General features: G+C 34.8%; 1 protein-coding gene across 1 annotated transcript; it reads left to right on the top strand.

The window, feature by feature from the left end:
- Positions 1-489: 489 nt before the first annotated feature.
- On the top strand, positions 490-17,580 carry LOC124358957 (serine protease inhibitor 88Ea-like). Its single transcript, XM_046811243.1, has 6 exons — positions 490-641; positions 6,137-6,427; positions 11,669-11,962; positions 13,397-13,532; positions 15,710-15,939; positions 16,862-17,580. Exons 2-6 carry the CDS (start codon positions 6,149-6,151, stop codon positions 17,132-17,134), a joined length of 1,212 nt encoding a protein of 403 aa, XP_046667199.1. The 5' UTR covers positions 490-641; positions 6,137-6,148; the 3' UTR covers positions 17,135-17,580.
- The last annotated feature ends 1,373 nt before the right edge of the window (positions 17,581-18,953 follow it).

An 18,953-nucleotide genomic window follows, 5' to 3' on the forward strand; every position in this document is an offset into this window, starting at 1 on the left:
TGGTAGGTTCAACTGGAAGATATAAACCAGCCATAAGTGGTCCCTGCTGTGCCCACAGGCATGTAGTGTTGCGTTAAATTGTTACCTGGACCGTAACAATAACAAACACAAAATCATGCATAACCGCAAAAGAAAGAGGATGATGCCAAAATATTTGCTTTGCATCCTGTTAACTAACACAATACCCTGTGTTAACACTCGTTGGTAGTTGATAACCTTTAGTACTTCACGGATTCTAAAAATATTGGTTACAACTTGGCACGGTTTGATTTACACCGAGAGTAAAATTGTATTGATCACCAGAACTATCTCTGAACCGAAATTTCACGCTATGGCTATAAAGATTGAAATGACGCTTAATATAACATCACGAGCGTCAGAATGACGAAGTTGTAAAGGTTGCAAGAACTCAGTAACGTTGGTAATTATTCGTTATCAGTTGTGGAGACAAAGAGCAAGTCATTATCTTGTCAATGGCCTGAGAAAATGGCGATAAAACAGGTTCTATGAGCAATTTAAGTGCTAGCGAGTACTGAGCAGTCTTAAATTCGTCTCTCAATAAAGACATTTCATCTCTAAACATTCAGTGCAGCAGGTATTGTCAGTAGGTGTACGTTTGGAGGCCAGATTTGCATTGAAAGGTAAGGTATTTTGTATTTTGTAAGGATTTTTTGACTTTTATAAGAGTCAGTGTACCACAAGCAATTTCGTTTATTCAAGTAAGGTTTTATTGAAATATCCCCTTTTCTCCAAAATATCATTTATGAGTTGTGTTTGTTAATAGTTTTACCGCTAGTTACCGAATTCAGGGCGAAAACAAGCTTTGTAACGTTGAGAAAGGTATATTTTTTTGTTTATAGCTGTACAAAAAGTCATGTTTTTTTTTTAAACTGTGTTTGTTTCTATTGGCCTATTTACATATTTCTATATACAATTAAATTCTCTACAAGTTTTTGTTAAAAAGTGCGTGTTTATTACCCATTTAATGTACTCCAAATCTAAACAAAGCATGTTTTTCGAAACCGAATTTGCATATTTTGTGTGATATCGCAGATATGGACTTACTATTATGGATATGGATGGGACTATTTTATTCAATTGTTCAGTTCCGTTTATTCAATGTCCGATTAATTTAAAACCTATACTTACGTCATAAAAACACCAGTTCGCTTTATTTCCGTCGTTTTCTAGAAAATCGGGTGAAGTCTTTGGCGAGCCGTAGTTCGCTAACAAAGCGTTTCAAGACATATGTTTATAGGAACTTTTTTCATTATTTTGATGAGAGGAAACCACCTGCGAAGTTTTCGGGTTACTCTTGGGACATCCTGTATATCCATCATGTATGTAGTCTAACGGTGAGGCATTCTTCAGGAATCTTCTATTCCATACTTTCTTCTTTGAATGTGCCTCATTGATCTCTCATGAACTTATCTTTATTTTAACGTGTCAGGTGTTTTACAAAACTTGCTTTCTGATGGTGACCCAAGGTTTACCAAGTAGTTTATTTTGAGAGTGACTAATTATAGATTGTAATAAGATTGAACTAATTGTATCTTGCTACTATTTCAATGCAGAATTGTGAATGCTAAGTTTAGTTCCAGTTCACTATCCTCTTGGCACAGAATCAAGTGCACAATTGAGTCAATCAGGAAGCCTTTTCACCTAGATTACACTATTTTTATATCTAGTAGTCTGGGTGTCTCTGATGTTGAAACTTTATAAAGAGTTCGTTTTGAGCTTCGTCGCCGACATCTTGTGGATCCCTTCAAGCGAGCAAGACTCCAGAGTCCCACAGGAGTCAAGTTTGTGACAGCATCAGATTCCATACGCTGCCTTAAGTGGAAGGTGAACCGGAGCTACACTCAACATTCACATTGATCATCCCTTCCACCATAGCTACGTCATGTGTAGAAAATACAGAATTGGTATAACCCTACTCTTAAGGAAAATAGATGGAGAAATTCGTGGTTTTGTCTCTTTTTCATTTAAAATTCAATTTCTAGATGTCTAAGAAGTCATAAAATATCAGAATTGGATTCAGATTTAAGTAATCAAATCTACTGGAAAAAGGCTAAACTCTATACTGCCACAGTAAAAGTACTGCAAATAAAGTATGTTGACCGTGAATTTTAATTGTAAAAGTCACAATCCTGATGTGTTTTCCTTACTGTTTTAAAGATACAAAGTGAGATCCGACCAATAAAGGATCGTTTTACCTGCTCCTTGAGTCGGCTCTAATCTTCAACAAATTACAAATGGTATTGTCAAGTGTCCTAAATGGACAAAAAAACTTATATTTTCACGTTCTAAACTAAAATACATTTTAGTATTCTGTTAAATAAACAGAATAATATATTCATATTGAACGGTGAAATAATGGTTCACGGTATTGTTCAATTCATGTTCCATCGTCCATTCTATTATTATCATATATTTACTTTGATTTAGTTTATAAATTATAACACTTTCGAATAAAACACAACATTTTGTGAATCAAAGTTAAGACAGTATATAGTACCGTATTGAGAGAAAATGTATGTTAAAACCAACTCCAGGACTATTTAGAAATATAATTTCTATGGTAAATACAAAACCATAACCGATATTTTGGGCTTTAACTACGATTTTGAGAGTTTTTTGGCTGAGTGGACATTTTGAGCGTGAAATATTTACGTAAAGAATATTTTGCTGCACAATTTGTATAGCTTAAATTATAATTTAACATCATTTGAGTTGTTATATTTGATAATTGAGAGAAAAATATTTTCCGATTGCGTGAATAGTTAGAGGTGAAGGCTCCTATGTGTTGTCTTGTACCATATTTTCCGAAGGCCAAAAAAATCATTGACACACTAGGCTGGGGTTGGCTCAGAAAAGGCGTCGCGGCATAGCCAAGGCATCACAGTGGATAAAGTAAGGGCGTATTCGGCATGGATTCATTATCTATTTAAGTCACACACTTCATGGCATCATGGGCAAAAGCAACGGGAAAATAATTATGAGAATTGATTGGTTTTATGTAGTTTTTCTGCAATTTATGTTAGATATTTTTCAGTAGTACAAAATCATTTGAGCTTATTCAGATGTACTATGTTTTATCATTTAAAGTTATGAGATGGGTTGGTGAATGATGTGCGTGTTTCCCGTCATTGACACGTTTACTACACTTCCACCCAATCAAACAGCTGAGTTGCAAATTACAGCTGGAAACAAAGAAGTGATAATTGTGTACGACAGATAACACATGCCAGAACTGTAATGATGTTAATGTTCCAGTCTAGTTTTTCATTACCTCGTAAAATTTAATATTCAACTTCATTGCAGCCACGTAATTATCGACTTGTAATAACCCTTTTATAACTTTATAAAAAAGCACGGCTTGTTATAGTTGTAGAGTCTCAAGGTGACATAACACCAGGCGTTGGAGAAATGACGTGTTCTAAGATAAGCAGAATTGAATCATCTAAGAAAAATTGTGTATTTCTGAAATATGGATTTTGTACTCTAACAAGCACTGAAGACTAAGATACCACTGGTCTCGCGTGGTTCAGTAGAGTCGCTCGGTTTCCATTTCTATGCAGTATTACAAGATGGTCATTTGGATATTGACTGACCAATAACAAAGCGCTGGGCAAATGTCTGTCTGTCAATCCCGACATCTGAAAAACGAACTGACCGACAGATTAGAAATTTTACAGGAAATTTCATCTCTATATAGGCACCGAGTTCGATGATGGCGCATGCCACTTTTTGAGCGTTAACGAACATGTTTATATTGCACTTATGGGTAACCAAGATGATATAAGTGTCCTATTGACACATGTAGCCTAACTACCCCAACGTATACAACATCGCCGTTTGGTGACAGTGCGGACATTTATTATTTAGACACTTAAACTAATGAATAAAAATGTGAATGTATCATGCAACAAGATGTCTGATAACAGTTTTCATCTGTAGACTTTCAATTTTTCATGAGACTTTATTTCTACATGACAAGGATGAGTTCTATATCGATGAATATCCATCGACTGGATTTCGCTGCACTATTGATGCATGTTACTCACAGATGGTTTGTTTGTCGATACGTCTCAAGAATTAAATAAATTAAGTACAGCAAAATGTTAAGTAATGTCTTATTTTACCAGGAGAACTTAGGGCTAAGAAGCTGTGTCTAACACTTATCCTTGGGACTAAAAGTTAAGAGGTGACTTCGGAACAGCCACCAAATGCCGGGCAGGCGGACTGCTTGCAAGGACAGGATCGCTCAGCGTCACCCATCCAAGCAGCAGCCACGCTCGGTTATCTCGTGATAACCGTCGTACCCGCTACACTGCGCCATTGGCTACCAAAACGCTGTTTGCAGCCTCAGCGACACGTGACGTGGCATACTCCCACCTTGCTTAGGTTAAAAGACGAGCGAAGCGGAATGCGAAGCAGTTTCTATGAATAGCAACGAGATCACTAGAATTTCTATAAGATCGACCACGAATTCAGTTGTGTGAATTCTAGTAGGCTAGGAAGTTGCTATTGAATCATTTTAGGCCAATTTGGACGGAGCCCTAACTCTACATATTTACATGAAACGTTTTTCAGATCTTCCAACAGATAAATACCAACGTTTGGTAGATATGAAATTGCAGTCCTCGAAACGTAGCTATTGATTTCTTGAACCACAATGCGATATAACATGTTTGAAAGAACCCTTCACGATCGCTTTATAACGCTCCAAACATCTCACATTTCACATTAATTTATGATATTAAGATTAGAGTACATTTGTAAAATGACCCCTATCTATTTCATGCGCCCTCACGGTTCTATAGGCTCGTTTGTACCTTTGGTGTTCATTCTTGGAAACGTTCATAAATACGCGATAAGCCCGCGATGCAATGCATGTCATTGGTTCATATACCTTTATTGTATCTCCTACTTCTTTAGTTTTTAGTCTAGGAACTACCTAAATAGATTGTCTCTCAACATTGAAATACAGGTTCACTTTAGTCAATTGTTTCATCGCTTCTCTAAAAATTTACTCAGGTCTGGTGCTTTATATTTTACCCCATTTTATAATAAAGATGTTATATCAAGAAAGAATACAACGGTTGATTCAAGTTCTATATTAGCCAACTATTGATTACTACTATTAATTATAATGTTAGAAATACCAGCTACGATTGGCAATCACTGTACTTTTTTACAGGCATACAGAGTATAAGGGCAAAAATTAAAGTTCTTAGCTCGATCCTTCAAAATCAGATCCTTACAGTTTAAGAGACGAGAGCCAATTTGTATTTTATAAGCACACAACCAAATTGTTAAGGATAGAAATCATTCGCCAGGTACGCTGATTTTGGTCATGTTCAAAATGGTAACCTAACAAGACGGTTAAAAATATAAAATTATAATTTTGTCTTGCATTGCGTTTTTCCTAGCTTCATATACTAACTATAACCGAGTGTAAGATGCATAAACAAAAGTTAGATCATCGCCAGATAACTACATAAAGAGACCGAAATTCACAACTTTAAGGGTCTGTATATGGTAAGCTGACGCTGAGTTTACATTTACTTAACGTATCTGACGATTAGATTTTAATTTTTTTTGGTGGGGGGGGGGGGAGGAGTGCCGATAGCCGAGCGGTCTAAGACGTTGAAATTTGGATCTGAGTTAGAAATAGCGCAGGTTCAAATACTGTCTGTGACCGAAGCACTTTTTATCAATACCATCGATCTTGTACTGTATCGACACTCCTATTTATTCTGTTTTATATGATCCTCGCTCAGGCCAGTGGCCTATGAGGACGGACAGAATATGGCTTAAAAGGGGATCGGCCTCTTTGCGTCAAGCTAAAAAATCCAAGTGTTGAAAAGGTTATCATTTCATATTTTTAATCCTTTTAATATCGTCCTATTTCGACGTACACCAACACTAGCGTGGCTGACAATCTAATTCTTTCATAGGGGGGATTTCTGTATCGATTTAAAGGAAAACCAGGTTCTGTGCTTATAAAATGCAAATTGCCTCTGGAGTGTTGTGATCAAACGAACCTGTATTTAGTTTTAGATCCGGAACAGCAATTTAACTTAGGTTTACTTAAGTACAAGCCGTTTGTTAACTCTTAACTGCATTTTAGTCTAAGGAAGAGATGAACCTGTTCGTGCTGGCATGCATGATCTTGCCTCTGAAAGCGGACCATTGTCCGATCTCCGTTGGTCCTGTGAGTCCTTCCCAGGAGTCGACACTGCAGGAGAGTCGCCTCCATGTGGCCGTGGACCTGCTGCGAACCGTGGCCTCCCAACAACCTACCGAGAACGTGTTCCTCTCGCCATCCAGCATCTACTCGGCCCTGCTCCTGGGGTACTTCGGGGCCGCCGGCAACACGCAGAATCTCCTGAGGGACACTCTTCACATTCCGGAGAATCTGGTATTTTAATTACGCTTCAATTTTCTAATTCACTGAGAGTAGGTGAAAGAGATTACATACACACACTAACACGTAACTCGCACCATGTCACTATATAATCTCGTACTATCTGATACACAGTCTGTATTGTTGTGTTGTGTATCGCACGAGTATGGGCTACACAGACTGGATTGTTGTGTTGAGTATCGTACGAGTATGGGCTACACAGACTGTATTGTTGTGTTGTGTATCGTACGAGTATGGGCTACAGACTGTATTGTTGTGTTGTGTATCGTACGAGTATGGGCTACACAGACTGTATTGTTGTGTTGTATTGGGTATCGTACGAGTATGGGCTACACAGACTGGATTGTTGTGTTGTGTATCGTACGAGTATGGGCTACACAGACTGGATTGTTGTGTTGTGTATCGTACGAGTATGGGCTACACAGACTGTATTGTTGTGTTGTGTATCGTACGAGTATGGGCTACACAGACTGGATTGTTGTGTTGTGTATCGTACGAGTATGGGCTACACCGACTGTATTGTTGTGTTGTGTATCGTACGAGTATGGGCTACACCGACTGTATTGTTGTGTTGTGTATCGTACGAGTATGGGCTACACAGACTGTATTGTTGTGTTGTGTATCGTACGAGTATGGGCTACACCGACTGGATTGTTTCACGCACAATGTAAAGCATATTTCACTCTCAACTTGATTCTAAATTAAGTGATCACCACAAAAAAAATGAAAATTATTTTAATAATTTTTTTGGTTTAAAAGTTCGGACGAAAATCTGACCAACTTTTTATATTATCGTTTCAATATAAACGTGTTTTGTTTGGGTAACTTATTTTCCCACAAATTTAAATAAACCTCTCCTCGGTTTTTTGACCCAGTCTCCATTGCCACAATGTGTTATTCAATAGTGAAAGCTCTGAGAGGTATTTAATTACTCCCTTATAGTATTGGGTATAAGGATTGTTAGTGTACGGTATTCCTCGGTTAATAGACGCTCATAATACATAGCATGATGTTACACGCAATAGAGGAAATGCTACACGAAAAGAACAAGAAATATCTAATTGGATTGCTTATACATCTTATTGGATAGTTTCATTAGTCAAAATCAGCTATTAACGTAAACAAGACTACCGAGTATTGTTCTGTAGTTGGCTGAGCGTCAGCGAAGGCTATAATTTGAAGGACTGGACAAACTTTATTTCTGCTGTCTGCACAATATTTTGAGAACGAATTAACCTATAGACTTGTAATTTTGCGAGGAGCTTCACTTATATGCAGGCAATACCGAGAATGTATAAGTATGGAATTTGGCTGAACGCCATTAAGTCCTATCATTTAGTGGTCTGACACAAGTTCTCTTTTATGCTGGGGGAGGTGTATTTTCTTTCATGTATAATATTTACCCTGTCTGTCTGGTGACAAGAATGAAATAAGTTATTACCTTACAAATTTGCATGCAACTAGAACGAAGCCTGTTTTGCAAACGTGGTGTCCTACCTTGTACTGTACTAGTTTCGTATTTACTTTTTGCCACTTGATATTTAACATTTTGTGCAATATAGGTTCTTCAGCACTATCGCGCATATTTCAACTTTGCTATTATAATTTCTTTATAACTGTCTGTACAATGACGTAAACAACAAAGAGATAAAGATTAGAAGCAATAATAAATCTATAATTTATTGTTTTCCATAAGACTGACACCAACATGAAAATCTGGTATACAATATTTTACTTTTCTTAGATAATGCAAACTTAATGCTTAATAACCTGTCAGTAAGTCTAAAGAATTGCGCAACTAAGCTTCATTATGTTGATTAATGAAAGTGGAAATGAAAGTAAGTAACCTACATTTTAAAATATAACAATTCCTATTTTGTTAAAGTAGAGTTTCTGGTGAGCGAGCTGTAATGCATCTCTAATGATCAGCATTTAATCACTCTTTCCGTTCCTCTTTATATTTATTTTGTGAAAGGCTTTTACTTTTTCCTAAGCGTAAGCGCTCCTCAGTTTCTGTTTAATTTGCAAGCTTCACCTCCTGAAAGGATAACAGGTTTTTGAACATTTTCCGTCGTTATACATTATAAAAGGTATAAAACAACGTTTCGATGATTGGAATCTATCCTCTTCGTCAGTTAAGGGAGGTGTTGATAAATACAAAAATAACGAAGAGAAAAAGTAAAGAAGGGAATGAAATGGGTTCAAACATACCCAAACGCTGCTTGGAGTCCAGTCCAGGCGTTGTCACTGCATAGGATGCAAGTCCCGAGCACAAATCACAATTACGAGGATAACAATCACACTGGAACAGGCTACAGTGGGATACTAAAACCCTTTTTTACCTCCATTTGCTATCCTTTCAAACCTTACATCGTTAATAACAAAATTCACTTCTTGTCCTATCCATTAAAAACACAAGAATAAAATCAAGAAACAATAATATACGCAGTGTTTACTTCAGCTTTTGTTCACTCCATCTGGTGTATTTAAAACAGATTATTAATGAAACCACTTAATTATGCCAGAGCAGTGGAGTGATTCACTTACCCACGGCATCGCACGCAACTTTGTAGGCATACGGCACCTGTATGAGCACTTCTAGTTCGAGTTAATTACATTTCCAACGCCAATGCTGAGTTTGCCTTCTTGCCATGATCCAGAAAATATGTTTAAATTGTTCATTTATGGCAATTGTAATTTATTCCGGCTTTAATATTTTTTTCGTTCAAGAAAATATGTACGAGTATACATACACAGCTGTGAGAAACCTACTTCTGTCATAAGACAGCTAAGATAGATGTCATAACAGTCTTTAAATGTACAGTAAAAGTTAGACTACCTTATCTTTTATATCTGCACTGCTAGCAGTTACCCGCGGTTTATCACGCAATTTAGAAGGCGTAGAACGTGTATGAGGACTGCTAGTTCAAGTGAATTTAATTATATTACCTCCCCAATATTTAGTTTGTCTTGTTGCCACGATCAGGAAAATATACATGACAGATTAGAGAAGCTAACGTCTGTCAAAAGAGAACAAAGATGGGTTTTATAAGTATTTAAATTTGAAGTAAAAGTTACATAGTAATTTTGTCTTTAATATATAATTCTTAATATTTGCTAAAATGTGCAATTAAAAGTACATTGATAATAACACTTTTAAGTGTTTATTTCTTTATAAACTTAAAAATATTTTTAATATTTTAGAACATTTAGAGCTGGAATCGGCAAGTTAGTTCAGCGAACTTTCATCTTGCATAGTACTTGTCGATTCCTTAAAATGCAGTAATCTGAGTCAAATTCTGTCCATATTAAGGTTTAGGATATTATCTAAGGTATATTTCTAAGGTATAATACTAATGTTTACACAGAACAGTTGGTTAATTTGACAGGCTCTTTTAACTAATATTTTGTCCTCCTCAGTAGGCTAGTGGATCACGGCTCTCACTGAGAGATCACGGGTTCAAACCCCGGGGAGGTCCAATCATGAGAGGAATAATAGCCACAGTGATTTAAACAACCCAGCTTAGCCTAAGAGCTGTGGCTTAAACATAATTAAAAAAATAATATTTTACAACTTTAGACCAAGATGGGATTTTTCGATACTTTAAAGACCAGTGGGACGTAGTCTGGAGGAATTTTCGAAATAAGAGTAGGCCTATATTCATCACAGGGAATTTAAGAATGTCAATGTAAAATGTCAGTACAACTGGGTAAATAGTTTAGGTGTGGAAATAAAATAAACAAAGGCACTTTCGCATTTGTAATATTATTAGGATGTACTTCTTATAAGATTTATTCAAATGCGTAGGCCAGTGAGGCAGAGCCATGGAAATGTAATCATTCCAATTTAAAAAATAACATATCACGGGATTTGTCTTTATATACATCATTTCAACTCGATCGAGTAAAGAAACGTGGTTTAATTTAAGTGATATATTTTTGCTCTTGACAATATAAAGACCGAGAGGGACAGAATTTGCAAGCTAATAGTAGGAATTGAAAAATATATACTAGAAGAACGCACGAAGAACAGACTCATTTATTCCATTCAAACATTAACTCTTTAAGACGAAAGTATGTATTTAAAGTACATTGTAAATCTCCAGTACTTAAACTATCTAGCTTATGTCTAATTCAGAAGACCAGCATTCTTTTCAAATTTATTACCAAATAAAAAATCGATTGGATGCAAGAAATTGATAGCAAATGAAGAGTGTTGTGATATTAAAATAAAAAATTACACCATTCATGTAAAAATATTGAGATAAGTCATAAACATAAGTACATTTAACTTATGTGTTATATACCGGGTGTCTGAAAAGTCCTATTCCCCCCTCCCAATTAACTTTCTTATGAATAGAGATGCAGTGATTTACTTTGGGGGTATGAATATGACCAATTGAGGAGTATTTGATGGACGACAATTTTTGGCCCCTCCCCCAAATTATTATAAAAAGGAAAAGAATGGCACAAACTAGAGGTATATAATGTTACTCTATAAAATTTGGTGGCCAATTAAAGTTTGGATTGTTTTATAAAAGCTCCACAGTTTAAGTTACGTTTAGAGTTATTGTAAAGTAGATAAAACATTCACTGACTAGTTATTTTGAGAACTTGAAAAAAATCATAAAACGACTTATTACAATAATTATTATTAACCATGATCAAGGTAGCATTTATTAGGTTATTTAAGTCTGGCCAAAGTCCATTAGGAAGTCCTGGGAATACCAATATTATCTCTTAACGGTTACCAGTTAGTATGTGAGACACATTCAGTCCATTACTGTGTAAATTATAGTAATACAATAATTTTTGTCATTCTTCTTGTTTTTTAACACCTTTAAAATAAGGTATCACTTGCTCGGGGTTTGTATTTAAAAGTGTCGACACTTCGAAATACTCAATTTGAGGGGGGGGGGAAGGACGGATTCAAAAATGCTTATACATAAAAACTTCTCATTTTGTTACATAAACATCCCCCAAAGTAAATCACTCCATGTATATTCATAATAAAGTTATTTGTGAGGTGGCGGAGGGGTGGGACGTTTAAGGCACCTGGTATACGTATGTATGAATAAATAAATATATATGTGTGTATATATGTATATATATATATATATATGTCGTTTATATATATATATATATATGTCGTTATATATATATATATATATATATATATATATATATATATAAACACCTATTTAAAACACTTTCCTAATTATATTTGATTTTCAGACCAAAAGTACAGTAGTGGGACTGTACACAAGAGAAAAGGAAACGTCCAAGAAAAATGCTAAACATGATCATAACGCATATGAATTAGACAGTGCCAACAGAATATACGTGCAAGAAGACTTACCTCTCAGGAAGTGTGTCCAACATCTGCTCACAGATGAGTACAAAAGAATAAATTTTAAGGATGGCACAGCTGTTGAGACAATAAATGATTGGGTCGCAGGAGTGACAAGAAATATGATAAATCCATTTCTTACCGAAGGTGTCCTCGACTCACGTGACCGTATAGCGATGGTAAGTCGAAATTTATTCCATATTAATTTTTTAAAATGTATTACTGAAGCGAATATGCTTATATCTAAACACCAGCTAACAAACATTACCGATGAACAATTGAACCAACTCTCACGTGCTCAGAACTACTGTATTAGATTTGTTTTTAGTCTTAGACATCATGAGCATGTTACACAATATTTTCATCAATTGTCACTCATGAAACTTCATCAACTACGGAAATTCCACGTACTCTCTATTCTACATTTAATATTCAAAACCAAATGTCCTGTTTATCTGTCCGATCATTTAAACTTTATCTCTGATATTTGTGAACGACCTACAAGAAAGGTAACCACATTACTATCAATTCCAATCGATCGTTCAAAAATTTTTGAACGCTTTCCCCAAAACATTAGATGTATTGTAAACAGTGCTCGCTTCGTTTTTCGCTTCGTTTTCGTTCGCTTCATTAACAACCGCTCGCTTCGGGGCGGTGGTTAGGGGATCTGTGGGGGTCCCGGGTAGTGCTGCTTGTTGCAGTCATATGGTCAGTCGGTGTTTAGAGTGGTTGGATGTATCTTCTTGCTCTTTATTTTGAATTTATCCTAAATTTATTACAAATTATATATTATGTCTATATCTATATATTAAAATGAATTTGATACTTAAACTACAAGAAATTTCAATATATTATAGATTTTTACATTAAGTGCATTTAATTTTGAATAGGTTCAGAAATTTTATATTTAAAGTATAAGTTAACAATTCATTACAATTATATCAAACGATTGTAAATTTACTAGATAATATACAAGGTAGAGTGTTAGAGAGGACTTGATAACCCTAACTCCGCCTCTTTAATAAAGACATTTGGCATTTAATTTTTCAAACATCTATGCCAATTTTGATTACATTTTTAACATTTTAAAATTATTTAGGAAAGGTTAAATTGAAATGAAACTTGGCTTTATTGGAGGCGAAGCTAGGACTATAAAGTTCTCCCTTACACTTGACCTCCATACAGTGCATACAATTAAGGAAACGAATAAAAATAATTTACAAATATCAAACAAAGTGAGTTAATATGATAAATATAAATGCATTATATTTATATATTATTGATAACACAACCTAAAATAAATATTGAGGATGAGTTTGGATTTTGGATAACATTTGAATTTAAAAATATACTTGTTACAACATTTATAAAGTAAACTTGTATAAAGTATATTTAAAAAAGCTAAGACTATACTTTTAATTGAGACATTAAGTACCTTTTAGTAGGTACATAAAACCGAAGGATACCTTTGTTTCTTTTTAAAACGTATTAGAACTATTTTAACGTAATGATTCATTTCTACGAACTATTATAATTTAATTTGTATAATTTATAATACATATTACGGTACTCGTTTTATTTGTTGAGTTTTGAATAAATTTGTTTAAATTTAGGTAAATGCAGTTTATTTCAAGGGGAACTGGAAGATAAAATTTGATACGGAAGATACCCAAATTTGGGAATTTACCTTGGCGGATGGCTCAAAAAAAGATGTGGAAATGATGTCTAATACAGCAGACTTTAAAACGTGTAAGTGAACATTTGACTACGTATTTAACCAACATTTATTATTTAGTACTCTTTTCATACCTATACTACGAATACTCGTATGCAGCTGAATGTTTAGCAGACTTACTCACCGAGTCAGTAATGTGAGTTTTTTACACAACATATATTGTGTTTGTATATAAAAAAATGCAAAATACTGTTCAGTGGTGTTAAATAAAGTGGATTGTCAGAGGGATTGAAAACATCAAATTTCTGGCTTTTAAACCAAAATCAAAACATTATTTAACTTGAACTAAAACGTGAACTAAAACCCTTTTTGAACATTATTTTATTTTAGACACGTGTTTCGGTATAAACCATCTTCAGTCTGCACCTCTAACTAAATAATAAACAAACAACTACATACACACATGTGCACCATTTAAACAGATGTTAAATGTATATGAAACAGTATTAATTTTGTTTTAATATGTTTTCAAAGATAGGATTTGTATTATTTTGAAAGAATAATTTGTCTTGTTGTACGTGTCTGAAATGTGTTTGTATATATATATACATTTATATATATATATATATATATATATATATATATATATATATATATATATATATATATATATATATATATATATATATATATATATAATTTTAAATAAACATTGAATCGCAACATTGAAATTAAATAAGGCAATTGCCATTTATACAATTATATATATATATATATATATATATATATATATATATATATTTCAATAAATTTATATATATATACAGGTTGTAACAAAAAGGTCGGGCTGTCTATGTATTTTAAAATTTTTGTGTGATTTTAAGCTACAAATGAAGAATGAATTTTGTCCAATTTCCACTTTGTTTAGCCGCTAACCGCCATTTTGTATTTTTTATCAACAAATTATTATCTCTAAAACTAGTATAACTAAAGAAACCAAATTTGACAAATAGGTTTAGAGGAAAAAACTGTGTTATTTCCTTTAATATTAAAAAAAGGCGTCTTTTGAAAACTTTTAACGTCAAGTCACAAAAAAGCAGTATAGTTATAAAAAATGTACTAGGCACCAACTATTTTGAGAATTTTATTATTTTTTTGGTACTTGTTTTAACGGAAAGATAAGCGAGCACAACCATTTTAAAGATAAGCTTGCATAAGCTGTGAGCAGCGAACATTTGGTCTTTTGATAGGTATCAGCTGTTTTACATTGGTTATAAACATTTTAAAAGATACCAAATACTTTTATATATTTATAACAATTCCAATGCTATTTTTCCATCGAACTCCATCAACGCATAAGCGAGCACGTCCTTTTTAAAGATGCGCTCGCACAAGCCGGGGGCTCCAACCATGTCATAGTTGAGAGTTATCAGTTGTTTATTGCTCCTGGCTTCGGTAAACCGTTATCTCTATTTTTCATCTCTCCTTGCTTTGTATACGACAACCAGTTTATCTTTTTAAATGTGAACGACTTAAATGAAAACGTTATGACGAAAAATGTTTTGCTATTATGACCTAATTTAGTGGTAAAAGTAAAAAAAGTTAACTCGTTTTTTCAGAAATTTTGATACCGTCGCTTGGAAAGATAAAACCTTTGTTACATCCATTTATCATATTCGGATAACAGGTAGTTGAGTATAATATTTTCATCTTTTATCGTATTATATTATTAGTAATTGCGCTTGAATTGACACTCCTTGGCAATATTTACAGTGCATTATCTCATTCACCATTTTATATATAAAACAATAAATAAATTCCGTTTTTCATATTCCCCATGCTCTTAACTTTATTTCAGCATTTCGAAATGTATGCCACTATGAGACTGGGAAGGTGTTTTTGAACTTATAAATAGAATTGGGTAACCAAAGTTAGGAAATTTGGTTGTTTGATATATATTGTCATATGTAATGATGGAAAATATGACTCTCCATTAGGAGATACTTTTTTATTTGGCTGGGCGTTAGCGAAGCCAATTATTCAAGGAGTTCGAAAAATTTAATTTCTCCCTGAAAGAAATGACCTGTGAAAGTGCTCATGGAGCTTCATTTACATTTAAAACATATAACATCAGCGTTTGATGATTGTTTATGTCACTTCACGGAAGAAGGCTGAACGTTTTTAACAATTTTAAATAGGGGGGAAGGGAAGTGGGACTTCCGTACTTTTATTATTGCTAGCATTCTTGCAGATCATGGAAGCATGTACGGTGTTCTTGAGATGCCTTACGAAGGAGATGACGTCACCATGTTTATTGTGCTGCCTACACAACATTCATCAGAAGCCATACCAAAGCTGTTGGCCAATCTTACTGGAGGAGAGGTGAAGAGCATCATCACTCGCATGTCCAAAAAAGAACCCGGAGAGGTGACCATCAATGTGCCAAAGTTTACTTCAGAGAAGAGCTACCAGCTGGTTCCGGTGAGTTCGTTACTAAACACATGTGTAAAAGGAATATTGAAGGACCTGACAGATAGTTCCTAAAGAAGTAACGCACCGACGAACTGCCCCACTACTATTTTATCCTAAAATCAACCCAGTTCTTTATTGGACCAAGAAAAGTCAATTCCAGGTTTCAAGTGCCTAGGATTTCTATATCAGGAATTACCCCAAAGACTCGCAGGCGAACACACCGAGTGACTGCTATTTAACCTTTGATCGCAAAATCAATAAGTTTCTTTCTCGGACCTTGAGGAACCCTTTTCCAAGTGTCCAGACAGACTAAGGGGCTGCTCTTTGACCTTTTAATCTAAACATTACTAGATATTGTTTTGAACTTTGAGGAACCTATTTCCCAAGTTCCAAATTTCCGGTCAGACTAAGGGACTGCTCTTCGACCTTTTGATCTAAAAATTACTAGACACCTTTCTTGGACTTTGAGGGATTTATTTCTCAAATTCCAAGTGTCCGGTCAGACTAACGGACTGCCCTTTGACCGACTTTGAGGAACCTATGTCCCGAGTTCTAAGTGTCCGGACAGACTAAGGAACTGCTCTTTGACATTTTAATCTAAACATTAATAGATATTGTTCTTGAACTTTGAGGTACTATTGAGGAACTATTGCCCAAGTTTTAAGTGTCCGGAATGACCAAGGAACTGCTCTTTGACCTTTTGATCTAAAAATCGATAAGGATTTTTCTTGGCCCTTAGGAACCTGTGTTCCAGGTTCCAAGTCTCTATGACCTTCCTTTCAAGAGTTTTGTCACATACGGACGAGCGATCTGACGGACAGACAGCGAAACGGTTTCAATAAAACTCTGTCGGGTTCTTAATAAAAGAGTTGTTTCATATTCTCAAATGTATATCTCTCTCTACTTTTACAGAAGAATTTTTATTTTTCAGATCCTCAAAGAATTGGGTGCTGGAGAACTATTCGACAAACCCGCCGACTTCTCACATCTCTTTAAACACGATTCTTCTTTAATGCTCAATAATGTACTTCACAAAGCCAAAATTGAGTTGGACGAGATGGGAGCAAGAGCAGCTGCCTCTACCCTTTTCATTGGCAACCGGATGTTATCTTCTGATTTCACCGTCAACCGTCCTTTTGTATACTTTATCTATCAGAAGTCCTTAAGAACAATACACTTCGCCGGGATCTTCAACTCTCCATAGCATCTGGCAAAACAGCAATAACTGTAAATAGGTTTAATGCACATAATATGCATTCTCTTACGTCACGTACAATTTGGAATCTAAAATACATTGAAATTGTTTATGTTTATTGCAATACATTTTTTACTTCAGTATACGAAGTGCCTTATTATAAGTTTAAAAATGTGTATTGGTAATTTGTTTAGTAAGTGTTTTCTTTTCAAAGCCCGTACTGTGTGTACACAGGTGACAGGACGTATTTTTTTACTAACTAAATCACCGTAAATACTATATAGACTGTCATACTATTTGTACTATACTATTATAGCAATGTAAAAGTACGCCACACCATTATCGTGTAACAAGCTTAGCAGAATTTATATGCAAAATTTTAAGTCTATTGCTCATTTATTTAGGCTACATGTATTACAATGTCATATATTAAAATGTTGTATGCATGTTTAACAGTGTTGCTTATGTTTATTTATAGTCCACTTTCTTGTTACCTTTACTTACCCATAAAGCAAATGTTAACATTATTGCTTTCATAGATCTTAATGTTGCTTATGTAGAAATAAAACTTCAAGCAAAGTTTCAACTCTATGAGCTATTTTGTTTTGTAATCCATCTAATTTAAAAACGGCTTACGGGAAAATGTAAACTTTTTACAGTATGTACATCTGCAGTATATATATGAGTTGTGTATAACAATAATCATTAATAAATGTATCACTATATAGTCGTTTTTCACATTACATACAAAACAAATCATATTTCAACCTTCAATGATTTTACTTTTCTGCCTGATTACAAAATGTCCTAAATTATGTTTCAAATTCTTCGGGGAATAATAAAAAATATGTTAGCAATCTAAAATCTTCATCACCGTTTTTTCTATAATGTAAAAACTAATGCAAACAAAATTTTCGAAGTCCGTATGCTATAAAAACAGCTATTGTATATCAAAGAAATAATTGCAATACACTTTGATTTTGTTCCTATGCTACAATAGGCTGTGGATTAATAGTTTAGTTAGGACACATCAAAGCCTTTTACAATCATACTGTTATATGTCTGTCTGTCTGTTTGTCCGTCCATGCGTTATCTCTTTGTATATCTCTAACCTAAATCCTTGAAAATGTTCATGAAACTTCATTTTTATATAACCAACATAGTTCAATGGAAGTGAATGTCACTCCATGACATTTAGCTGGGCGTTACCTAATTTTTTACAATGTTCTTAAGAGTAGCCTTACTATGATAGCAGGAAAAATTGAAAATAAGCGATCGGTTGGGTTCTTCAATTCTCTTAAGTACATTGTACCAGTGTATTTATGTTCCGAAACGTATCCTGATTACGAACGGGTACATTACCGCTGGTATTAAATTTGATACAATAGTGTGAAGAAACATATACATTTTAGAAGGTCTCAGAGTCTGATCGCTGGCAACATTAAGGCTAAGGAAGGGTACATTACTGTCTACGACAATCCAGCAATTTGTGCGTCCGTCGCGCGCAGGCGCAGTTACCTCAGTCAGAGCAGGTAATTATGTTAATGACCCTGGTACCGTGTCCGCGCTGCCAGGTACCCACAGCCCACACCTCCCCAGCCAATTTGGTATAAATCAAGAGTTAAACTAGACTGTCATGAGATGTGTGTTATACCTGGTACAGTCTCTGCTGCCTCACACCTGCCCTCGTCCTCTCGCTGCCAAGGCACCCACAGCCCACACCTCCCCAGCCAATTTGGTATAAATCAAGAGTTAAACTAGACTGTCATGAGATGTGTGTTATACCTGGTACAGTCTCTGCTGCCTCACACCTGCCCTCGTCCTCTCG

This window comes from Homalodisca vitripennis, chromosome 4, assembly GCF_021130785.1.
Source record: "Homalodisca vitripennis isolate AUS2020 chromosome 4, UT_GWSS_2.1, whole genome shotgun sequence".
Lineage (NCBI taxonomy): Eukaryota > Metazoa > Arthropoda > Insecta > Hemiptera > Cicadellidae > Homalodisca > Homalodisca vitripennis.

Excerpts from the sequence above, each read along its gene's own strand:
- LOC124358957 (XM_046811243.1), top strand. The coding sequence starts at position 6,149 with ATGAACCTGTTCGTGCTGGCATGCATGATCTTGCCTCTGAAAGCGGAC. Across the intron at positions 6,428-11,668 it reads TTCACATTCCGGAGAATCTG|ACCAAAAGTACAGTAGTGGG; the intron begins GTATTTTAATTA and ends TTTGATTTTCAG. Across the intron at positions 11,963-13,396 it reads CACGTGACCGTATAGCGATG|GTAAATGCAGTTTATTTCAA; the intron begins GTAAGTCGAAAT and ends GTTTAAATTTAG.